At 46.7% G+C, this 26,148-nt stretch overlaps 1 protein-coding gene across 3 annotated transcripts in view; it reads right to left on the bottom strand.

The window, feature by feature from the left end:
- Window positions 1-21,333, bottom strand: part of HNF1B (HNF1 homeobox B) — an 84,362-nt gene extending 63,029 nt beyond the window's left edge. The window contains exon 1 of one of the 3 annotated variants that reach the window (XM_039508271.1): window positions 21,208-21,333. In XM_039508271.1, coding sequence (XP_039364205.1) covers window positions 21,208-21,221 — 14 coding nt within the window. In that variant the 5' untranslated portion in view covers window positions 21,222-21,333. The remainder of the gene's footprint in view (window positions 1-21,207) is intronic. The other 2 variants (XM_039508263.1, XM_039508269.1) reach the window with 2 other exon arrangements.
- Between the last annotated feature and the right edge of the window lie 4,815 nt (window positions 21,334-26,148).

The raw sequence follows: 26,148 nt of genomic DNA, 5'->3' as shown, positions 1-26,148 counted from the left end.
GGCGATCCTGGCGACGTTTCATGAATAAAACACGCCGGCCCGAGACCCGTTTATACCTAACATAGCAACGTGTTCCCGTCTCTGTTTCACCATCTTTGTGCCCTCCTGCTCTGCTCCCTGCCTAGTTTGCTGATGAATTCAAAGGCGCTGGTTTGAAGCTGCATAATTACACACCGATCCCTTTCCCCTAACTATCGAGGAGACTCAGCCCTGGTTTTCAAATGGTTGGTTGCCCTGTATTATTTTAATTTTTGTGGCATGAGCTACGTATAAAATACCTGAGCGAGCCAATGGGCCGCGTGCCTTATAGCTTACGCCAAAGGAGTCTTAAAATGATAAACAACCCCGCGTTATTTGCCCTGGAGAAATAAGATCTCCGTAAACAAGTTTTGAAACGCATCGCCAGTTGTTTGACTCCTTATTCTTCCTTGTTTTCCAGTGGGTAGCTACTCAAAAACAGGAAGCAGGTTGGACTGTGGGATCCCAGCAGGGGCAAACCACTTCACTGGGGAGGAAATAAAAAAAAAACACAACACAAAACAAACCCCCAAACCCCTACGTCCCTTACTCAGTGGCTGCAGCTCCTCTGGTATTATCTGAGCATCTGCCCCCAAGTAAAACCAATTTCTGCTGCAACCGAGGTGGCTCTTGGCATCCAGTGCCTTTTAGCCTGGCTTTCTCAGTGCTTTTTCCAAATGGGGATTGGTTTCCTTTCACTGGCAATCCCTCCCCCATTTCTTAATGCCAACGTTCTCTTCCCACTGCTGCACCAAGGCCAGAGAAGTCCAAGAAAATCTCAACCCCTTGGTGGGATTTTAATTAGACTGTAAAAAAATCCATCCAGAACTCCATCCCTCCCTTCTGCTGGGCTGGTCTCTGGGGTTTGTGCTGCTCAGGAATTTCCACACCACACGATCCTAACCCTAGAACCTGTTTCAGAAGTACTTGGAGGATTGGGGTAGAGATATTTCAGTTTCTAATTAAATCATCTCTGTCCATGGGGAGGTGGCGAGATCTATTTCCCTTCCCTTTCCCTCTCCTTATAGAAACCAGGAGCAGGGTTAGAAAATACAAAATCCAGGCTATTCCCTAACCAAGTAGCACTAGGACATTGGGAATAGACACAGGTTTTACAAGCCAAGTCTCAGAGCCTGCTTCACCCTCAGATTTTATGCTTCAAAACCTCGCTCAGAAGACGGAAAGTGGATGTAGATACCAAGTGACACCCCAACGTGGGGCCCTTGGGTACTATGGAGGTGGGAGGAATTCCCATAGCTACAAAACACTCTAAACCCAACTAAAGCACTGGCCCTTTAAGGCCCGAATTTTCAGAAGGGCTTAGTTACAACGGGGGCCAGATTTTCATAAGAACTGAGCTCCCATTCAGACCCCAGAATAAGGGAGCAGCTTTTCAGTAGTGCTTAGCACAATGGGGGCACAAACTGGGCTGTTAAATGTCACAACGGGAGCCGCTGGGGGCTGAGCACTTTGGAAAATCTGGCCCCAGATGTGAGTACTAAGCCCTTGTGAAAATTCTGGCCCTAAATAGCTTGGGTGAGGGGAACGCTCCAGCTTTGGTAACAGATCAGTTACTCAAGAGAGGCCCCAGTGCTATGTGCCGGCACACTTTCACCCAACAAACAAACAAAAAAAAACCAACCCAAAAACAACCTTCATCCCCACCTTGCACAAAAACACACCAAAGCAAATAAAGGAAAATCAAGTCATTTTAAACAAGAAATCAGTAGAGGGATGCACACCCCCCAATCAGACTGAAGAGAGCCCATGGTCTGTAGCACAGCAGGGCAAATGTTGCTGCGTGAAGCTCTCACCGTGGTTTTCAATCAGAACATGAAAAGATTTTTAGGTTCCTCAATTTTGATCCCCCCCTACCCCCAGCTTGAGACACATTTAAGAGAGTGGTCTGATTTTCAGAGGAGGGGGGTTCAGAATTCTCTCAATAATCACAAGTCCAAAGGTCAGATTTTTAAAGGTATTTAGGCGCTTAAAGATGCAGATAGGAACCTCATGGGGACATTCAAGAACATCTAGATTCCTCTCTGACTTGTCAAACCAACTTGTTAAAAAAACCAAACCCATTACTAGTTTGGTTAATAAAGGTAATAGTGTGGATGTAACACACACAGACTTCTGTAAGGTATTGACTCGGTATGACACTATATTCTGATTAAAAAACTAGAACAATACAAAAATCAACATGGCACACATTAAATAGCTAACTGATGGGTCTCAAAAATGTAATTGTAAATAGGGAATCATCACTGGGCGGGTGCTTTTACAGTGGGGTCCCACCAGGATTGGTTCTTGGCCCTACACTGTTTAACATTTTTTAATCAAGGACCTGGAAGAAAACAAAACATCATTAGTGGTAAAGTTTCCAGATGACACAAAGTCTAGGGGAGTAGTAAAGAAGAAGAGGCCGGGTCACAGAAACAGCAATCTGGATCATTTGGTAAACTGGGTGCAAGCCAACATACAAATATGGCTATCAAAAAAAAATAATAAAAAAATCACATCTATTAACAAAGAACATAGGCCACACTTACAGGAAGGGGGGACTCTATCCTGGGAGCAATTAACTCAGACCTGGGGGGTCATGGCAGACAGATGATCAGCTGAACATGAGCTCCCATTGCAACAGTGTGGCCTTATCTATGAATCTATTTAACTAAACTGAGTTGGAAATTGATTTAATTAAGTCAATTTAATTTCTCTGTGCAGACCAACCCATATGCTCAAGAGAGTAGGGCTGCAGGATCATGACCTACATACAGAAATGGACTTCAGGATTGAAAGGACCCTGTAACTTAAAATTTACTTCTTGTGGGCCCAGTCTCTATAGAGGTCACTCCCTCACTTATTAATTTGACAGACCTGCTCATGAACATTTCACCTGTAAATCTCCACTGCTCTTTGCAGGCAGAGAGACCTGTAGAGGAAGGGAGAGAATTTAGGAGAGAATCAAAGGACTTGAGAATGTGTATTAGTAGAAAAGCTTATGATCAGAGTGTTAGAGGAAAGCGCATTGTCTGACAAGTTCTGTTGTGCTGTAATGAAAGGCTAAGTGATAAGAGTATCTAAAAGAAAAAACAAAAACACCCTCAATTATCTTAGGCCTGCACCAAGTATGACACCTCTGGAAAGCCAGAAGTGGCATCATGAATGTGCCAAACCCTCTGAAGAGGGTATTTCATTTGGGGTGAGGGTTGCATTCAATTGTTTCTCATTTGTGCAGAACAGGAATAGCACCAGCAACATTGCAGCATAGGCTATTTGCTCTGGCTATTAAATGCTCCACTGTGGCCGTTAAGTGGGCATGAAAAAGCTATTAAAGTAGACCTGGGTAAATGCAGAAAAATTTCTCGGTGATATTCAGCTGAACCTTGGAGAGAATGTGCTTTGGCCACATTCATGTTCACTTCCCGTGAACATTACCAGCATGAACTCGGAAAGCAAGTTTTTAGGGCATCTGCGCAAACAACGGCGGAAGGAATCACGTGAATCAGAGATCTGCAGTGAAGCTGCAAGAGGATAATTTTGCCCGTTAGATTTTCATTATCATTGTACATATTGCCGTAGAGCCTAGGAGCCTCCTCATGGACCAGGGCCCCATTGTGCAAGGTGCTGTACAAACACATGACTTTGGCCCTCAAAATTTGCAATCGAAATAAATGTTTATTCTATTGAATGAGAAAATGCCAAAGTGTTTTCATGCCCCAGTGAACGTTCACGGTGGCATGTCACCTACTGAATGGGAAGAGATTCTTTCACTGCTGTTCTTTGGAGTGGACTGAGCTATAGCTGTATTCGTACATCACCATACACAGGATCTTTAGGGAGGCATGTGTTTAATAATGTGCCAAAGATGCATAGCTCAGAGGTTTGCCTTTTGGGCGATTTCTCTTCCATTTGCTCATCACTTGGTGAGATGCTTCACTGATGCTCGTGACTCTTTTAGGTAAGCGCAATGGCAGTATAAAGGATGTACGTTTGCCACCAGACAGCCCAGAATTAACTCTTCTTCAGCAACTGACCCACAGCTTTGACTCCCATGCTGCCATCTTCCCACAGATAGTCCACTCTAAAAAACAGCTGTGAAAAGAAGAGCTCTTCCATTCAGAACAGGCAAGAGGTTAGGCAGTGAGGGTGAGCCTCCAGATTACTGAAAGGACAACTCATGACACTCAATGGGGGAGTTCAAATAACAAGGAGGACACACAAGAGTGGATCATGATCTCTGCAAAGCTAGCAAAAGTGGGCTTAGTGCAGGGGACAGCTTAGCACGAGCCCCAGCCCTGCCATTTCTGTGCACCACAGGCCGTAGCATCATCTATGCTTGCAGGTCTCCTACTACCACATGGGAGTATTGGCCCGTGGAGCCACATAGTCAACAACCCATTGGCCATGCTCTTGTTACTCATCCTCCCTGAATCCACAAACATGCCTTTGACCACAGCTATGGATTGTGCCAGTGGGGAGTATTATTCTGCGCCTGTCAAACATGTTACAGTGTATATACACATCAAAACATCTGGACTAAGCCAACCTTGCTCACTATGCTACTCACCCAGGGAGGGGCCTTCTTTACTGATGCGTTTTTGATGGGCAAGTAAACCAAGCCTTAAGTTTTCCCAGCACCATGGAATACCATCCCTACTCCAGACCAACCACCGTCACCAAAGCCAGAAGTTGATGGAAACAAGTACATTGGGCTTTGGATAAGACCTTTAGAGCCTGCGCCTGAGAGGTGCTCAGCACCTTGCTGGATCAGGCCTTGAAATCCCTTCTGAAAACTCATTTCTGCCAGGGTGTCTAACACAGGGCAGGTGGTAACATTTTCTCTCTCAGATCTTTATTGTTTCTACTTGGGCCTAGTGGATAAGGCACTGGGCTGGAACTGAGGAGACCTGTTCCCTCCACCCCCAGCTCTGCCAGTGGCCTGCTGGGTGACCTGGGGCAAGTCACATTACCTCTCTGTACCTCAACTTCCATACCTGTAAAATGGAGTTAATACTGGCCTCCTTGGTCAAGTACTTTGAGCTCTACTGCTCAAAGACAATGTAAGAGCTTGAATTAAACACTGAATAGATCCAATAGATCCAGCAAGATATGCACATATCCATTCAATTAACCTCAGTAACTATGTAATCATACTGCTCTAGCCCTCACCCTATCCTCTCCATACTGATGTGTCCTCACATTTAAGGTCTAAATTGTAAAATTCCTTGGGGCAGGGACGGTGCCTGATCTCACATCCTCAGTGCTGCACTTAGTACATTTCTAGACACTATGAAATAATGGTTATCATGGTAAAAGGTGGGCAAATGACTCTGCTGTCTGAGTTGGTAAGTTGTCCATGACGTTTTTTGCATGGCTGGACTTATCCCATTGGTGTCTCATTCGAAGGATTCTGCAGACCTGGACAAAGCGAAAATGGGAGCTTTCTTGTCAGTGTTCCATTTGTACTGGGGAGCAGGACGCGGGTCTGATGCTGCATGGAATCAGTCAGTATTATAAAATGCCTGGAGAGGAGCATTGTTTTAAAGAGGCGGCCATTTGAAAGAAAGAACTGGTGAGCTTCGCCTTGGCCTTTGGACAGGTTTCATGGCATTGCATTACAATAATGTTCTGTCACAGTCAGTAACCTGGACCTTGGCCTGTTTCCACACATTTTGAGCCATCCAGCTAATTAAATGGATATTGTTTTCTGGTCCATCTCTCATACCCTCTTGCTATTTCCCCCCCCTTCTCTGCCCCTCGCTTAGCAGTGGTGTCAGAAGTGATATTGCGATTGGCCTTTTCCCATCGTTGTCCTGCACACCTCATTAATTCTTCTCGGCAGAAGATCATGGTCATTATGTTTTGGAAAAGCTGATGGGCTCTTCAGAGGGCTGAGGAATGCAGTTTCCCAGAAGCGCCAGCCTCAGGAATTCTCTCCCGAAGGAGGCAAGAGGAGCGTGCCATTTTAGCAGTGTTACAGGAAGGGAAGTTAGAGACAGTACTTGTGAAACACCAGCCATCTTTTGCACTAGGGACTTTAAAGAAGAGGATACTGTTACTGGAAATGGAATACAGAGGTCTTCATTTCTAGGGCACTGGTTCAAACCCAACTCCAGTGACTGAAAGCTGTCCTCTTCCCCTGGCTATTCAGCAGCCTATATTAAGTCCACAAGGAGCTCAAGTTCACAAGTGCCCACGTCCTCCACCATACCCGACATGGTAGGCACTAGTTGGGCCCCTCATAGGTAGGCTCAGTACAGAAACTGGAATGAATGGCTGGGAGATACCTCCTAGAGGCCATCCCTCCACGACGGTGGACAGCTTGCCAGGCTATGCCTGTCCTGTGGGTAGAGGATTTCTGTCTCCAGGGCTGGCGTCTCTCACTGGCACTCCTAAATCCCAATTTACATTTCAAACATGCATTGGAGTCGGCTTGTCAGAGTTAGTGCCATTGTGCTTGGCTATTTCCAATGGCTTGAGCACAAACAGGCTTGTCTGCACAGGGAAATTTCCCTGTATAGCTATAGTGGAATAATTATAGTTCTACCGCTACATGGATACTGGCGACGTAAAGGCCCTGGGGCCACTCTATTCTGGAATAAAAGTGATTTTATTCTGGAATAAATTATTCCACCATAATGATACTGGGAAAGTTCCCCATGCAGACAAACCCTTAGGTCCCAGTTGGGCAGGTCTCATATTGAAGAACTGCACTGAGATCCCCACGCAGCAATGCCAGCCAGGCAGGATAGTGACTTTGAGGAAGAGAGCAATAACTGAGGCTCATCAGCCCTATGTTAAGAGATGAACATGAACACAAGGAAACATCCAGGAGAAAGAAGGTCTCTCAAAAGGGACACCCTCCTTATGAAGAGTTTGGTTGAGTACCCTCCACAGGGGCAGAGGGCATTCTGCACCCTTCAGGCTTGGGCCTCTCAGAACCTCTGTCCAGGGCATCACAAATTTTGATGAGAACAGAGAAACAAGGAATCCATGCTCGTTATCTCCTTCCTGAAGCCCCCCATCCTTCCACACCCTGAGCCTATACCATTTCCTTTTGAGAGGTATGTTCTAAACACTCCTGACCTACATGGTCTTATCACGGCTAGCAGCCACCCCATCTCATAGCTCGTTCACTTTGATAGTCATATGCAGAATCTCCATTACCAGTGGAAGAAGCCTTAGGGAATCTGACCACAGCATTTACTCAAGCAGAGAAGCAAGTCCCTCCCATTCAGTAGAAGCAGCCCAGTGTTCATGCTCTTCTTGGTAACGTCTGAGTTTTTGAGGCCATACAGGAGAACCTTGACTGTATGAACAATCTTACAAATGACCAGTTATGCAAACCATTATTCCCTGATTGGGGGGTGGGGGAGAAAAATCACATAACAGAAGTGATGTCCATGAAGACTAGACTTCCCTTCTCATTCCAATGCCCTCTATGCATCGGAAGTCAGTTTGCGGTGGTTTGAAGGACAAGGGGAAAGCAATGCAGTACATCATACTGCAACTTCTGCACCATTTGGAGATGATCAATTTTATGAACTTCTCAATCCCCTATATTGATTTAACATGGGCAAGATAAGCAAAGCAAGGTTAGAAAAAACAACTCCCCAAACAGCTAAATGGTCTTGAGCCAGTCAATGGTTTCTGAGTCAGCAGTGTTCAGCTTGAGAGAACCTCTGGGGAGCCCAACATGGAAACCGCAGCCATCCAGCACGCATGGAACATCTTCCACAACACTACAGGTGCACAGTGGGCTGTCCTGGATGCCCCAGGCATGGTCGGTCTTGGCACAGCAAACAGTGCCACACATGAATCTGTTAAGCTGGCTCCAGAGGTGGAATCGGAGCCCATCTTGGTGATGATGTAGGAGTTCCTGGTAGCGGCTCTCCCCTGTTCTGTCTGAGCTGCAGATATTATCAGCTGGATGGAGAAGGTGCAGCCCTATCCAGATAAGATTTTTGCTATGCTGTCATTGTCAGGGTGCATCCCATCGATCCCTCAACGTTGGCAAGTGTGGCATTTACTATACCTTAACGATCAGTTTGTTGGCCGCATCCAGACGCCAGATGCTAGGTGGAGGAATATTGGCTAGGATTGGTATCCAGAGAAGTTTTGTTGGCTTCAGTGTGCCTGTGATAATTCTCATGGTATGATTATGTGGTGTGTCTATTAGTCTAGCATGGGCAAAGTTTAATCACATTGGGGCACAATCTTTGCCAGCCAAGAAGCAGAGAGCGAGCCTGAACTACACAGTGTTTGCACATTGGGTACAATGAGGCTACATTCTTGTTGTATACCCTGCGACTACCCCTTGGGTGAGGGGACCAAATCCGGAACCAGTGAAACAAATCTACTGGATCACGGTTAGTGTGCCCCTTGATCAGGGGTGCTAGAACACTATAGCGGGGGTGCTGAGAGTCATTGAACCAAACTGTAAACTCTCTATTTGATGGAAACCACTTCAAGCCAGGGGATGCAGCAGCCCCCCAGCAGCCCTAAACAAGAACAAGGAAGTGCTATAAATGTTAGTCCTTCCCTTAAGATGCTACTGTTTAATGTTGAGGGCCTCCCAGCCCCAACCACTCTGTTACTGAAAATCCCCAATTAATAAAATAGGGCTTCTACTGCAATCAGTTTAGATGTGGCCCCTCCGGATCATGACTGAAAGCAGATTGGCAAGGAGGCAGTATGGGGAACCTTGCACTTAAGATAAGTCTCACTCTAGTAAGTCTGGCACATAGAAAATCAGCTCGGTTTCGGGGCGGGGGAGTTGAGGATGACCACACTCACTGAGCACACAGCATGAGGCATTCTGGAGCTAGAGGATGCTGGGACCCACTGAGGTGTAGTTCTGTGCTTACCTTCCCAGAGTGCACTGGGATTTCATTCCTTTCCTGCCGGCACTGGTTAGGTCATGAGGAGTCATTTCAGAGGCTGGAATGAACTTCCTGGCTTTTGAAATACAGGGTCAGGCAGCAGCTGACTCAAAGCTGCTCCCCCATGAGGCTGGGGATGCCATTTCTGCCAGGGTAAACCTTCCCTTGAACTCAACAACAGAGCTTTTAGAACCCCTCTTCCAGTCACCCAGCACCGGAGGGGAGGTTTTCAATGGAGATGCTTATGAATTTTTTTATAAAGGTTCTATTTTTGCAATTTGACGAGCATGCAGACGAGTCACACTCTGACCATTCGGCCAGTGGGCGAGAGATTTCTCCACAAACAAGGCCATTAAAGCCCACTGAGTCCCCCCGCCCCCGCCACACACTGATTTTTGCAGTCTCTCCGTCCCCACCTCCCCTACCCAGAGTGCCGTCATGTTTTGAAGCCCTCTCCCATCTCCACCTTTATTAAATATGACCCGTGTTTGATCCCAGCGCTCAGGTGAAGGGAAGCTGTGGTTTGAGAAAGGATCAGACATGAAAGGGATAGCTGACCATTTTGCTCCATGCTCAGTCAACAGGTAGTGGAGGGAGTGGTGTACATATGCATTAGGGAAGTTCTAATCCTAATATTTACAGTCACAAGTGTGGCAGATGTAGAGGTGTTAGAGGTGGTGACAACCTAGGGGGACTATGAAACAAATAGTGCTTTTATGAATCAAGCAGCAGCAGCTGTTGGAATTTTGCTTTGGGAGGTAAATGGACACACTGCCCTTGCTTGGGGGTGAACATTTTAATTCTGAAAAGGTACTCGACCCCCTCAACCATCCCTGAAGTCAATGGAGGTTGAGGGCACTCTCTCCTTTCAGCATCATGCTCTTTCTGGCACATGAGAGGAAGGGGAAATCCTGCATTAGGAATAATAATTCTCGGTAGGAGAGGGCAATGTATATCGACATATACACACTCTGGGGTAGGTTTCAAAGTGCAGCTTGTATGTGCATGCAACATGACATACACACAATTTTTATGCATGGATTTTGTGCACAGTTTACACACACAAACCCATCTGCCCACACAGATCAAGCACCGATGGCTTTTTTGCTTTGTACATTTGATCATTTCCAAGGGCAAACAAGCATGTACAAAGCCACTTCACACACAGTTACCAGAGCACCAGTGGAGTCTTCCTGGAAACCCCTTTGAAAAGAAATGTATCCCAGTCAGAACAGTTCTCCTTTGTTACAGCAGTGCAATTCCATTAACATCAACAAACTCCCATGGATGCAGATGAGAACTGAATACGACTCACTATATTCAAATCTTTGCATGATGCATGACTTGGTTAAAAACTGGATCACCACAAATAACGCTCCGGCCAATGCTGTGTTCTTCCCCTTCCAGCAAACTGATTAAGAACAGCCCTTTCAGTCAAATGTTCTACTGAGGGCTTGGCCACACGGTGACATCGTGCACAGCCAGCTGGGGTGTAAATCTACTGTGCACGACTAGTCCATTGTGCACTGTCATCGTGTGAATTCTGCTGCCGTGTGCTAAAAGTTCTGTAGTGTGTTTGGACAGAATTTACTGCAGTGAAAGAGATTAAGCTGCCAGCTTAAAGTTATTTAAAACACCCTTACCAGGGTTACAAATACTAGGTTAGAAGTTTTTTTTAAAATGTCTGGGCCAGTCTACAAAGAGAAATTTATTGCCATTACTACCTCATTATAGTTATAGTGATATAAGGCCCTGAGTGGACACTCTTATTAGGAATACCAGTGGTCTTTTGCGGTTTACTTTGATTTGCAAGTAACACAAGCTTAAAAAAAAAAAAGCCACTGTTCTTTCCAATAAGAGCGGCCCCATGGGGAATTATATCAATATAACTATAGCAGTACAATTTACTGCTATTTCTATATCAGTATAAACATACCTATATGGACAAGCCCAAATTTACTTTTCACCATTGATGCTGTTTGGCTTGCAAAAAGTAAACAGTTTGATGACAGTGAAACTAAAATGGTCAGTTTCAGCTTTGAGTTGTCACAAACTGCACAGCACAATTCTGCTGTTTTGATGGCAGAGAGAAACAAAAAAGTTTAAAACAGGGGTCGGCAACCTTTCAGAAGTGGGGTGCCGAGTCTTCATTTATTCACTCTCATTTAAGGTTCCGCGTGCCAGTAATACATTTTAATGTTTTTAGAAGATCTCTTTCTATAAGTCTGTAATATATAACTAAACTATTGTTGTATGTAAAGTAAATAAGGTTTTTAAAATGTTTAAGAAGCTTCATTTAAAATTAAATTAAAATACAGAGCCCCCTGAACCGGTGGCCAGGACCCTGGCAGTGTGAGTGCCACTGAAAAATCAGCTTGTGTGCCGCCTTTGGCACATGTGCCATAGGTTGCCTACCCCTGATTTACTCAAAGCTAAAGGTTGATCCAGCTCTTGTCTGCGCAAGACCTTTGAGTTTTTCCTTTATGATTTCCAGTGTGTCCATCGCCATAATTTTCTCCTCAGAATGCTAAAAATCCAGTGAAGTTTCCAAACACAGAAGCGTATCTACACCTGTTACCCACCGCCCCATGGTTACCTTCAATGAGCATGTGGAGGAAAGCAGCATTACAGGGAGCAAATGCTAGGAAGGCAGGAGGACAAAGCTAGTGGGCTGTCTGATGGAAGAGATCCTTCCCACTCAAAGCTTTTCCTGTGTGAGAATGAGTGAACTGGGCAGTTAGGTAACCAGTCGACCTAGCCAGAGAAGTCAGTTACAGGAGCAAAGAGATTGTATGTGGAGGCCACTTCAGGTTTGTCTGACAGTTTGGCCCTAAAGATCCTAGGGGAGCAAGGTTGCCAGTGAAAGTTTGTTTCTGTGCCCATTTTAGCGGGTGGGGAGGACTTGTGGAAAGGGGACACACAGCAGCAGAATTAGACTGTCACTCAGGTAATTAATGCCTCTCTCCAACACTTTGCAAATAGCCGGAGACTCTCTGTGTGGAGTGATAAATAGCCCCTTTGAAGTTTTCCTTTCTCAAAAGCTAAGCAAAGAAACACCTTCATAATCCAGCTTCAACTCCTAGTCCTTTGCAAGGACTTTAATACTCCTGTACCGCGTTTGTCATAATGCAGCATGTTTTAATCATGTAAATCAGGCCTTATATCTGTGTGTGCGCGCGGTGCTTAGCACAGCAGAGTACTGATCCATGATTGGGGCCGCTAAGCACTATTTGAATACAAATAGCTTACACACTTAATGGAGTTACACCATCATATAATCAGGGAAAGAGGAAGCGGATTGGGTCCACTGGGTACAATTTAAAACATGACATGGGTTTGGTTGGTGACATGCTGCAAATTGTTTTCTTCTCTTACCTTGGAAATGAGATTTTTTTTTTTGTAAATACATGTATTGTTTGGGAATAACATATGATTCTATAGACAACTCTGGCTACATTTCATGTTGACAGGGATTGCAGTCAACAAATTAAACTCCACATTCACATAAAAGTCTCACTTAAGTCAGAGTGTTGCCTAAGTCAGGCATTTGGAACTGGTCCCTATAGGAAAGTCATCAGGCATGTATCATTGAGATAAGAAGGTTAAAACTAAAACTACAGGAAGTACAAGGAAATAAAGGTATTAGAAATTAGAATACATGACTATGGTAGCCAGCGGAATGGATATTTTAAAAGGAAATACTTTTTCACATACGTGGTTGAACTGTGGAACTCATTGCCACAGGAAGTTGAAGCCAAGAATTTAGATTTAAAGGAGACTGGATATTTATCTAGTTAACAAGAATATCCTGAGTGATCATAATTATGACAATAAAAAAATTGGAAGGGATATTAAACCTTGTGCTTCTAGGCTTAAGTCGAACTCTATTAGAGAGCAGGATGAGAACTATTATTTCACATCTACTACTGCAGGAGTCTTATACCATCTTCTTATACCACTCTGGTGACAACCATTGTCCAAGATAGGATCCTGTGTTTGACGGATCACGCGTCTGATCCAATCTGGAAATCCCTATGTTGCCATGACAAGGTGATTTAAGTCTCCACCATTTCTAATTTCTAAGAAAGTTGGTATTCTCAGGACTGACTTTTTGTCATGCAAACTGACCAGAATTATTTTGTGCAGACTGATCCAGTCTCTGAGAAGCTACGAGATCATGAGATTGTTACTTGCATTGCTTCAAAACTTAAAGTTAGCTTAAAATCATCATAATGTGCAATACAAGGGACAAGACAAAGTGTTCTCAGACAATTCCACCTATGGAATGGGCACAAACAAACCTTTCTTCAACAATTTGTCAGATCAGGCTCTGTTGCTTTAGAATCTGGATTTCTCCAGTCTCAAAGTTCCTCACTTTGCTACGTGGAGTACCACCTGGGCCATATGGTTATTCTTTGTGCAGAGAAAACACCAACAGTTCAGGAGGAGAAAAATCTAATTTATTTTATATGGGAGCTGAAGGGCATGAAAGGAGAAGGCCTATGCTGACCTTTCTAGTCTATACTCCTACTCTGATGGTTGACCTCTGTAATAGGAGGCTTCTACTTTAAGAATAGCTGTCAATATAGCAGGGGGTTAGAGGGAGTTTTCGTTACCAGATTATATTTGTAACGATGTTAGGCCATATTGGTGTACATACTGTAAAGGATACTGTCATTTTTTTTTTATTAAGGCTGGGATTGTCAAAAGAGCTCAAGGAAGTTAGGTGCCCAAATTCCACTGAATCAGGATGTGGCACCTAAATCCCTTAGGTGACTTTGACAATCCCATTCCAAATTATTATGCTCATGGTTCCTTTGAAAATTCCATCCTGGGTTTTCTTATGCTCCTGCTTCACGTACAAGGTGAAAACAGGTTCAGCTAGATCACAGTAAATATCAAAACAGTGATGGCAGTTCCTTGAAACTAATGCTAATGAAATCAACATTTGAGACATTAACCTGCACTTGCAGATGGTCATTGGGTTTAAGTGTCACAGCCAACAATGCTATCTCCAAAAGAATCACAGCAAAAAAAAAAAAAAAAAAAAAGAACACAGCGCCCACCAAAACCCCAAACAAGGAATCATGAGCCAGAGCATGTTACCTTTAAGCATACAAGCTGTTAGTACTAAGGGAAATTTTAGTGGCCTATGGGATAGGAATTTGTGTGCAAAGAACTCGTATAAAACTCTAAAGGTTTGTTTCAATCCACGTGCAATTGTACTCCCAACTCTAGTTAAATTTTTGGTCTGAAGGATCCTAAAATCCCAGTCTCACCTACTTTCATGAAACCATGAATTTCAATGATTCCAACACAAAATAAGCCCAGGATCGCTTGAGAATGGACCGAGACTTAAATCTGAATCATCCTATTGGCAAACTTAGTCCAAACTTTGAGTTTGGAAGGAAGCCAGGAGACCTCTGCATGGCACGAAGCTTGATTACAAAAATGTCACACAGCATTCTCTTGCGTTCACCACGTACTACTGGAATGGCTGTACGTTTATTCAGATGACATTGCCAGGAGACGTTTTAGGGAACCCAACCCAGAATGTTTGTGTTGGGCTCCAATTACTTTTGTATTTTTTCGGGCTTAGTTTCCATTTGGTTGAAAGGATCATTCAGAAAAGACCCTGCTGCTGCCAGAACAGAGCTACTCTGTCAAAACCCTGAGATACTAGGACACAATGAGAGATTAGGATGCATCTTCAGTAGACTTTCCTAACTAGCCTCTTTCTGAAGTGACCGGTTACTTGCACAGGACATGTACTTTGACCAGGCTATTCTGCTCTATTGAGCACTCATTTGTCTGAAGACTTTCTGTTAATTTTTAAGGAGAAATGCAAGGAAAGGTAAGTGCTTTGGAGGAAGTATTTGCAGGTGTTTCTGTTTTCTTGCAGACAATACAAAAAGTAACATTTCATATTGTGCCACCGCAGGCGGCTTTATGATGTGCTCAGTATTGCAAAGCTCCCTCCCTCCAAGAACTCCTCCCCTGTAAGTGGTTCCAGCCATTGTAATGGAGCGCTTGTGAGTGCTGCCTTCAGAGGGTAGGCTCGCTGAGGCAGGGGCTTTGTGCTGGGGTTGTACAGCACCTACCACAAGGGGGCGCTGGTCCATGATTGGGGTTTCTAGGCACTACCTCAATACAAATAATAATAATGTAGACTGAACTAGCAAATATGAAACCCTAAAGAGATTCCCCCTCCCAGTTTCCCACTAGGCCTCCAGGAATCCATGCCACATTTTACACTAAGCCTAATGGAGGCATGGCCAAGGCAAGACTTTTGGTAGGTACCCATGGCAATGCAGCCAATCTCAAAGTCGATGGGTATGTACCTCAGCATGGAGTCTCATTGCTTTTAGTTAAGGAGATCTCATTGTCCGGGGGCACACCACCTACCCCCACTACCACGCTGTGAAATGCCTCTTCTACCTCCAGGTACCCTGCCTTCTAAGGCACTCACTCTGTTCTGACTAGCCCTGCCGAGCCAGTCTTTATTTTGGGGGCAGGAAGTGACTAATGGGCGTGGGCAGACGACAGCGTTCTAGCAACATTCACTCTCAACAAAAGAAAAACACTGTAGGCACTGCAATTAAATGCAGATGAGGTTATTACTGGAAGAGCTTTTTAAAATGCACAGCGCACCTTGTCACACTGGCGTGACGAAGGGGCTTTCTGAGCGGCTTCTTCGCACACACGCTCCTGTTGTACAGCGTCAGGTGGAGTTTAAAGACAGCTTCCAAACTCATGTGGTTTGGGTCCTACAGCAGAGCATGGATGGGTTTCTTTCGAGGGGTCTAAAAACTACCTCCACCGACATCTCTCTTAGCAGGGGTGTAAGCTACAAGCCGCTTGTAATACCATCATAGGCGCCACACCTAGAAGATCATGTACAATCCCAGGCATCTCAGTACTTGGGTACATCTGCACAGCAGCTGGGCGGCGTAATTCCCACCTTGGCTGGATGTAGGTGTGCTAAGTCGGCTTGAGCTAGAGCCTAATGGTAGCAATGTGGCCATGGCAACATCTTGCGTCCATAGCCAGGGGTCAGGTGGGAAAGCACTCAGGTGGCTAGCCTGAGCTGCTGCCTCTGTGGCCAACGCCACGTTGCTAATTTTAGGCACTAGCCTGAGCAGAGCTGGCAATTGTATGTCCACCTGAAAGGGGAATTAAACCTTCCAGCTGCAGCGTCGACATCCCCTGAGAGAGCAGAGGGCAGAGAAACCCGTTTCCCTCCCCAGTGGAATTATTGTTTTCAGTTTCACCCTGTACTATAACGGGAAGCACCTTAGAACCATTTAGTATCAGAAAGATGCTGGCAAGCAGGAGGGAATTCACGGAACAGGTACCAAACGATTCCTGGACTGGATGGGAGAAGTGACCTAAGACTAAAGGCTTCAAATCCATGTTGCTTGTCCAAATGACGACTGGACAGGGACATTATTAGTCTCATTGTGGTAACCAGGGATCAGGACCCCATTATATCAAGCACTGTAGACATATAAGATGAAAAGACAGTCCCTGCCCCATCTTCACAGCAGCCAGGGGTGTGAACGGCAGGTCATGTAGACACACCCGTGCTAGCTGCACGCCAGCTAGCTAACTAACAACAGAGGTGAGGACACTGTGGTGCAGGCTTTAGTTGGGGCTGCATGAACCCACCCAATAGCCCCCTCTGCCAGGTACATACAATGCAGCTTGACCGTGGCATCCTCTCTTCTATTTTTAAATGAGCTAGGTAGAGTGTAGGTTTGTCTACACAGCTGCCATCTTCGCCCCTGGCTGCAGTAGAGACATACCCTAAGCAAGCACATAGGACGTCTGTCTACCTATAGCTAAAGGATAGGAACACCCAGGGCCTGATCCAGCTTCCCTTGCAGTCAGCGGAAAGGCTTCCATTGACATCAGCAAAGGTCTCAGTGGATCCAACTAGAAGGGGGAGGGGAATTGGTCAGGCTGGAAGGGAGTAGCAGGATGAAGCTGAACAGAAGGAGAAGTCCTGGAGCTCTAGTTGACAGACAGCAGGAGAAGGCCGGCCCTGTGCCTGCCCACCCACTGCTTGAGGTGGCTCAGCAGAGCGCTGTTTAGCAGCCAATAACACCAAGCTGGACTTTGCCTCCATAAAGCCTCAGCTGCTCTTTTTACTGCTGCTGAACATGGACCTGCTTTGGGATACCAGTCACTGCCTTTCCCACAACGGTCACTGGGTTTATCCAACTAGTGACACTTCCAAGAGACAAGGTCTCTAAAGCCCTGTCACTTGGCCCCTTCCCTTTCCCATGTAGGCAGCAGCCACCCTCCCAGGGAGCACCTCTGAAACCAGAAAGAAATTGGAAGGGGGATCCACTTTCTTGGACAAATTTCCTGCTGTCGTCAAGTCGTTTTGCAGGGAGAACTCGATCATCGGAGCAGGCTGGCGGAGGCACTCTCCCAGAACCCAGCCAGGTGCAGCAGGCACTGTGTCACCAGCTGGGGTGTGGAGGAGGTGGGGGAAGGAAGGTCCCTTGGTCTTTGGCTGAGGCCCGAGGCCCTGAAATGGACAGGGTTTCCACCAGGCCATTTATAGAGAGACATGGAGAATGAGAGGGAGGGATGGACGAGGAGGCCAAAACCAAAGAAAATTGCAAAAGTCAATGGCCTGGAACAGCAGTCAGCCTCAGCAACTGCAGTGTGACTTTGATTCCCCTATCATAACCCTGAATTAAAAATTCAGGCAATTACCTGCATGGCTTCCCTCTGATTAGGCCAGGCCTGGGGCTCATTAATGCAGCCGCACAGAGGAAAGCGATTAGAGCTTGTGAAATGGAATGTTTCTCTGAGAACAGTTCCGCTTGAGGAAGAAGCCCAGCAAAAGGTAAGTTTCACACATTTCTGAGCGGAGAGTCACAGGCTACCCGGACGCCACCCTGGGCCGCACAGCGCTCGCTGAAAGCCGCCTTTGTTTCTTACGCCTCCTTCCACGAGGCGCAGCTCGCCAATGGGAGAAGGAGCCGCTCCTCTCCCAGCACTCAACCTGCAGCCAAGTCAGAAATGCCGAGGCGGGGGGACCCCAGGGTTTACTGGAGAGGGTCCATTTTTGTGGTGATCATTTTCCCATTCATTAGGTTCCTTGGAGATGGGAGCAGCTCAGAGCCAGCACACTCAGCCCCTGTGGGACGGGAGCACAGGGTGGTGGTTGGAAACAGAGTTATCCATTGCTCTGACAGATTTAGGAGTCACATCAAGAAGTAACTGCTGAGCAATTTAATCCTGGGCCTACACTTCAGGCAAGCGCTCCGATTTTGATCCTCCTGTGGCCTTTACTCTCCCTTTGCGAGCTCAGTGATGAGCACAAAGCTCTTCAAAATTAAGGCCATGTCTACACTACGGAGAGAGCGAGCTCTCCTGCCAGCATAATTAAACCGCCCCAATGAGTGGTGGTAGCTAGGTCAGGGGGAGAGCGTCTCCCATAGCACTGTCCACACCGGCGCTTTTGTTGGTGAAACTTGTGTCTGTCCGGGGTGTGGGGATTTTTTTGTTTGTTTTTACACACCCCTGACCGACAAAAGTTTTGCCAACTAAAATGCTAGTGTGGACAAAGCCTAAGCCAGCCCTTTGCTCAGAGCCTAGCAGGAATGAGCACGTTGTCTCCATAGTCCTAAGAAGGTTTGGAAGGGAAGAGCGAGATCCCTATTATTAAACAGACTTATCCCCTGCTTCTAATGACTTCAGTTTCCAGCTTTTGTCCCCCTCTGTCTCTCAGGGCAGAAGGGAGCCTTGCAAGATTGTGGAAGTTACAGGTGGGAAGAAACCTTCCAGATCACCTAGCCCATCTTCCCTGCGAGTGCTCTGTGGAAGGAGCCCGCGGACTAGCCAGTGGTCAAGGGGGTGATATGCCACATCCTCAGCTAACTGCAGCTAACAGCTCCTCCACCCTGCCGGGACTAGGCCAGGCTAGCCTAGGGGAGAACAAAAGCAAGTGGCCATACCCAAAGTGAAGGTTAAAAGCTACAAAAGCTCCTGGCTGCCCGGCTTTGGGGTAGAAAGCGGAAATTCCTTCCCTATATCCAAAATGGCCCTAACTTCCCTCTCTGGGCTTTGGACAGTCCACACTGAGGCTGGTCACAGTGGGAGAAGTTACACGTCACATGCCATCAAAATACCCCCAGCAAATCAGATAACCCATATCACTTAGTCGGACATAGGACAGTTCAGAGATTGTAGAACCCCAGTCACATAAGAAACTGCCACCTGGCACCACTCCAAGAGAGAAAGGTAATCAACCATTAGTGTAACTCTCAAGGGAGCAGCTGGTCACAGTGGGAGAAGATGGAGTGTTTTGAAAAATCCCCACTCATCCCCAAACCTGGCAGGTCAGGTTCGATCAGGAATTAAGCTCACATCTCAGACCTTAAGCCCTGGCATACCATAATGGAAACTCAGTACTTGGGGTACCACCTTGGTTGTTGGAATCAATAACGACTTCTTATTCCAATGCTACAAGCCACCCCATGTAGTACAGGTTCAGAACCACCACTTTACGCCTTTTATAACGTAATAAGTAACCTCTGGGGCAGATGGGAAGAGGCTACACCATGGCTGACTCTTATGAGTAATCACAGCACTAAACACAATAGCGTCTGCTCCCATATACGGTACTTTTATGTCCTACTTCATTGTTGTAGCGGACCACCTCACATCCTTAAATGGATTTAGCTTCCCAACAGGAGAATGGAGACACAAACACACATCCAAGGCAATGCAAATCTCTGGCAGCTCAGGGAGTTGAACCAGGGTCTCTCAAGCTAGCACTTTTAGACACGGAACCATTGCTGGCTACCAATAGCCTGTCTGTCATTTTAAAGAAAGATGAACAATAAGGTGGATGAGTTTACTGGTGTATAAATAGCATGTTTCAGCCCAATGGGTCCTGAAGTGTTTTACAGGGTAAAGTTGATATACAAACTACATACAGAGAGCACTTCATTCACCCCAGAAATGCAGCTTCTTCTGGAGTGGAACACTGTAGGTGTTCAACAGTGCATGACACAAGTTATAGTTAGGGGAGGAAGTGAAAATTACCACAGCCACTTGAAACTGCAGGGGGGGATTTGGGAAACAGACTAACATTTACATGTAGCCTCTGAGCTCATAAAACACAGAAGCGTTCATTCATTTGCCAATTACTTCTGCCAATGAGTAGAACTCATCTGTTTCATCAAGGAAATTTCCTTTACTTAAAAAACAAACACAGAAGAAAAAAAACCATGTCTAGACTGGAATACCAGACTCATCTGGCACGTCGCATGCCATCAAAATACCCCCAGCAAATCAGATAACCCATATCACTTGGTCTGACATAGGACAGGTCAGAGATTGTGGATCCCCAATCACATAAGAAACTGCCACCTGGCATCACTCCAAGAGAGAAAGCTAATCAACCATTAGTGTAACTCTCAATCCATGTGTAGGCTGCCCACCTCCTTTTTCTCACAGGGGCAAATCTTCTAAAGAACTCAGCTCCCATTTAGGCACCAAAATAAGTAGCTAGATTCAAGGGAGATCAATAACCAGCCCACTGAACACAAAATCTGGCCATCTTTGGATCTGCTGGGTGCGGAGCACTTTGGAAAAGCTGGCCCCAAACATAGGTGCTGAACGCTTGAAAATTTGCCCCCAAACTCTTTCGAAAGTTTGGCCTAAACTTCACCTCTTCAAACCTCCAAATGATGTTATTTCATCGAAACAAGAGAGCCAGTGACAGAAATTAAAATCCTTCCCCAAACAAGAAATGCACCAGCAGCCCTCAGGGCAAACACACTGTGAACTCAGAGAACCCTCTGTCCAGCAGAATCACTTTTTTTTTTCCAGCTGCATTTTTGGCCCATTGGCAATCCCCCTGGCTGGCCCTGCTTGGGTCACCTGGGACTCACTAGCAATCAGTTGGGCCAGAGCATTTTGGCTTCCCTGTGGCTAATTGGGACATCATACAACTGGTGCTTATTGGCACCCCGCTGGCTCTCATGAAATACTACTTGGTTCCTTTATGGGAGACTCAGAGACATAAAACCGATCTATCTTGTCCCTTTTTACGGGTGTTTGTTTCTGTGAAGATACCTTGCACCTAAAGAAACAAGGCAGCACAGCATTCCCCAGCGGCCAGCCTGGGGCGGGGGGTTCAGCCAGCTCACTACTCCCTCCCACATCGCTGGTTAGAATACTGCCAGGTGTCTGACCACGAGGCCACCACACTACACAGGAGCAAAGGGGAACACGTTGGGGTCACTGAGCACTATCTTTCCCCATGGCTCTCAGTTACCTGAGCTGAAGCATTTTGTCCTGATTGCCTGTGGAGCCTCCTGCCTACCTCTCACACTGGAGGAGTTGGTGTGGGGTCTGGAGAAACCCAGCTCCCCTCATGATGCTCCTAAAAGAAACCAAGAGCAGCTGGTGAGAACGAGATCCAGATGAAACTCATTTCACCCTAACACGTCAGCAAGGGCTGGAGCTGCACCTTAGTGCCCCACAGCCTGCTGCTGAACCCCACCCCGCCCCTTTTCCCTCCCCAGGAGTTTCTCAGAGCTCTTTAGGAAACTCAGGTGTTGCCTGCCCTGACTTCCTTTCCTCTTTCTAAGCAAGCCCCATTTAAAGAAGCCATGTCACATAGCAATGTTCCTTCCCACTGGGAGTTGGCCTCAGCCCCCTCCAGATGGAAACTCTGACCACTGCTGTAGCCCCTAAACATGTAGGTCCCAGTTTTGCAAAGATTTATGCATGTGCATAACTTTATGGCTCACCAGTAGTCCCAGGGACTTTGTTATCTTTGCAGGGTCAGAGCCTACGTGTTCTTTTCTAGCCCCTCTGAGTGACTATAGGCAAGGGGCTATGATCGGGCTCTGAATCCTGCCTGTGGCTGGGACAGCTTTATCTTTTTAAACCCAAAGCCCCCTCTTTGGTTTTATTATTATTTTTAAAATACAAGTACAAGCAGGTAAAGCAATTGGTCAATAGCTTAGATAGATGCGTCCCAAATAATTTCGCAAATTATCTCTACCCAGCCCCACCACAATGGGATGGAGAAAGGCACCCAGGCAGGAAGCATGTTACCCAGGGGGAGGAGAGGAAAATGAGTCTCCAACAGTGACCGAGGCCCTGATCCTCTCATGAGCTCCATGCAGGTGGACCCCTGAGTCAACCCCTTATAATTAAGGCTAAGATTTTGTCACAGATATTTTTAGTAAAAGTCATGGACAGGTCGTGGCAATAATGAAAAATTCATGGAAGCCCGTGACCTCTCCTTGACTTTTACTAAAAATGTCCATGACAAAATGAGGATCCTGGGCAGCTGCGGGCGGGCTGGGAGCTCCAGGGCCTCCCACCACCTGTGGGGGCTCAGAGGTCCAGGGTCCCCCTCCACTGGCAGTTCCAAACTGCAGGGGTGCCCCCAGCCTCCCGCGGCTGCTGGGAGCTCAGAGGGTTTTCCCTGCCGCCCGCGGAGGCAGAGAGCTGTGGGGGTACCCGTGCTGCCTGGGGTGGCCAGGAGCTCCGGGGGGCCCCCCCTTGCCACCCATGGAGGCAGGGAGCTGCCGGGGTCCCCCCTGCCACTCCCTGCCTCCACAGGTGGCAGAGGACCCTGCAGCTCCCAGCCAGCACTGGCTGAAGTCATGGAGATCTTTGGAAGTCACAGAATCCGTGACATCCGTGACTTCCATGACCAAATGGCAGCCTTACTTATAATTAATTAAAAGTGGGTTTTAAAAACCCACCTTTAAAGATATCCAGCTTTATTACAGTGGCGACTCAGAGTGTGAGGTGCTGTACAAACACGTGTGAGAGACAGTCCCTGCCCTGAAGATCTCATTGTCTAACCCGATAAAGGGTAGGAGAGGAAATGGTGGCCCAAAGTCACACAGCTGGCCACTGAAGACTGAGGGGGATATGACAGAGGTGTATAAAATCATGAGTGATGTGGAGAAAGTAGATAAGGAAAAGTTATTTACTTATTCCCATAATACAAGAACTAGGAGTCACCAAATGAAATTAATGGGCAGCAGGTTTAAAACAAATAAAAGGAATTTCTTCTTCACACAGCGCACGGTTAACCTGTGGAACTCCTTGCCTAAGGAGGTTGTGAAGGCTAGGACTATAACAGCATTTAAAAGAGAACTGGATAAATTCATGGAGGTTAAGTCCATTAATGGCTATTAGCCAGGCTGGGTAAGGAATGGTGTCCCTAGCCTCTGTTTGTCAGAGGATGGAGATGGATGGCAGGAGAGAGATCACTTGATCACTGCCTGTTAGGTTCACTCCCTCTGGGGCACCTCGCATTGGCCACTGTCGGCAGACAGGATACTGGGCTGGATGGACCTTTGGTCTGACCCAGTATGGCCGTTCGTATGTTCTTATGTTCTGGCAGAGCTGCAAATAGACCCTAGAGCTGCGACGTTGCCGCCTCTGACATCCCATTGGAGCACCCTGCCCTAATTTTTGTCTTGACACTTTTATTACTCAGGTTGGGCTCAAGCCATCCCTGGCGTAACTTGATTCCAGCGGGGTTACAGCCGCCTGGAATGGCTTTCTTAAACATAAACATAAAACTTTTAACTGCTCCTCGCCTGAGACTTTCTACCTCAGCTTTTAGCCCCCGGCAGACTTTTATGGCTCACTTCTAAGCCCCAGACCGGAGGGTTCATACAATGGTGAGGTTAACGTAACCTACTGTAGAATGTCACTGGAGTCATGGTATCGTTTAACAAGGCGTCACTTATTAGAAGCCTTTGTGTAAGGGGCTCTGTCATTGTTAGAAAATGTGCCCCCAAAATGGGATTTCCCACTTTTCTTTTAAATGACTGGACTTTCTGGCTGTGCTTTAACCCAGCAGAAAAAGGGCCTGACCCCAGTCTGTTGTCCTAATTATCTACGTATTGCTTTCTTCACCTTCTGATGGAAAGCAGTGTTAGGTGTGGCTATTGGCCAAATTCAGAAGGGGTGCAAGCAGGCACAGAAGTCAACAGACTTGTGCCAGCCAGGAAACTACCTTGGTGGCCCTCCTCAGCTTTGGAGCCAAGCAGCTCACAAGCATGAATACATTTATCCTCTCCAGCCACTGGGGAGGTAGGGAAATAGTCTTATCCCATTTCACAGCTAGGGAACTGAGAGGTTCAAAGTCTGGGGCAGAGCCAGGAGCTGAACCAGATCTCCTAACTCCCAATCCAGTGCCTTGACCACAGACCATCCTGAATTGGGTCCCTGTCTTGCTTTGGTCTGACCCGGTATGGCCGTTCTCAGGAGAGAAAAAAGGTGGTGCTTAGAAATGCCCTGTTAGACACCTAGCCAGGACTTCGGCATTCGTTTTCTAGTTCCCTATTTGAGTTCCTCATAGCGCCTTAGCGCTTAGGCTATGGCCAGCCGTACGGACCCACTCACTGAACCTTGTCCCTGGCAACCCTTTGGGGGGGAAAAGGGGGCTTCATAACTGCATGTTGCTAAACTGACCCTCCTTTACTAGATCTTCATCACTCCCCCACTTTAAAGAGAGATGGGTTGGCCCAGAATAATGCTCATGGGTGAGGAGTCAAGAAACCCCAAATCCTAATCCCAGCTCTGCCACTGACTCATGTGGTCTCACCCAATCACTTCCTCCCTGCCTCAGTTTCCCTGTCTGTAAAACAGAGAGGATAGTGCTGGGGGGATTAGCTAGGGAATTGTTTTTACAGCATTTTGACCCTGAATAATATTCTGGATTATTAATTATTAGAATGGCTTTTGGGGGAAGGGCCTGTGGTAGGAGGGGCCTCAAGAACTCAGCCTTGTCCTTCGCACCCCAGACAAGGCCTCACATCACAGCCACCACCCTTCTGACCAATGAGGACTACTGGCTTCAGAACTCCCTCAGCGATGCCCTTTTATTGTCCAGGCAAGTCTTTATGGACCAGACATTTCCCTCCAGGAGAGCTGAGCATGATGCCTCGAGTGGCCAGAGAAACATATGTGAAGCCACCTGTGAGCTGGACATAACACAGTGAGTACTATTACCTCTAGTTTACCAGTGGGGGAAACTGAGGCACACAGCCACAGAGCAAGTCAGAGGCAGAGATTCAGGATTATCTCCGTTCACCAAACTTTTTCAGCAAAGTTCCTGCTTGTCCTTTTCATGAGCAAGATGGCACCACTGGACACTAAGCTCACCAGTGGCTGACGGGCTGGCAGGGCCCTGCCTTGGCTGTTATACTTGGAAGAGCTCAGGAAAGCTTTGAACTGCTGCCAGGACGAGGGAGTCTGTCTCATCCCAGAAGTACATTCACTTGTAATTGCCTCCCCCATGCAGGCGAGCTGGGGTTCTGCTGGCATCCAATAAATCAATGGGCCGGCTCAGAACGGTGTTGAAAGCCAGAGTGACAGGAGGTTGTGGGGGCTGGGGGAGGGAGGGGGAACAGACAGGAGGAATCACTGGATTAGTGAGTCCACGGGAGGGACAAACCTACAGACTCACTCACTGATTCTCCTTAAAAATCTAGTTCTGTACCAGCCTCAGCCCTTTCCCCCGATCCAGCCACCGAACATCACCTATGACATCACCAGATTGTTAGTATTTGTCTCCTAGGAGCCCCAGTCCTGGACCCGAACCCTATTGTGCTAGGCACTGTGCAAACACAGACCATCCCTGCCTCCAAGAGCTTCCAATCTAAGTATAAGACACGATTTCCCCCGGTACACAGGCTCTACACCGCGTATTAGGCCATTGTAAAATAGCAGCTCTGGTCCAAATGTCATTCTCTTTTACCCTAGTGAAACACCAGGATTGCACTGGTGAACCTGGGCCCAGTCTCAGCCCCACCACACACAATGGGAATGTGGCCACTTCCTTCAGGGAGACCAAAAACTGAGTCCAGAGTTTGGCATAGTGTTTGTATAGCTCTGTATCGGGAATCGCACCTTGCGTATCATATGCACCAGTGCTAAGTACATCGTTATTTATTAGCACTTGTGGTGCCATAGCTCCCACAGGCCCCAGTTAAGGTGCTGAACTAATCCATCGGCAGACATGGTAATCTCTGCACTTCAGGGACAATCTAATTTAAGACCAGGCTCAATAAAAGGGATAGAACAAACGATAGACGGGAATGTGTGTATATGTGTGAGAGACTGTAAGAAGCTGCAGCTCCAGTGGTAGCTATTGCACAGCTGGATGGTTTGAAATCATCACTTGAATGTTTTGAGGGTTGTAACTAAGCATAATCCATAAACCAAACTAATCGGG

Source organism: Mauremys reevesii, linkage group 20 (genome assembly GCF_016161935.1).
Source record: "Mauremys reevesii isolate NIE-2019 linkage group 20, ASM1616193v1, whole genome shotgun sequence".
Taxonomy (NCBI): domain Eukaryota; kingdom Metazoa; phylum Chordata; order Testudines; family Geoemydidae; genus Mauremys; species Mauremys reevesii.
This window is presented reverse-complemented; position numbering and strand designations above follow the sequence as displayed.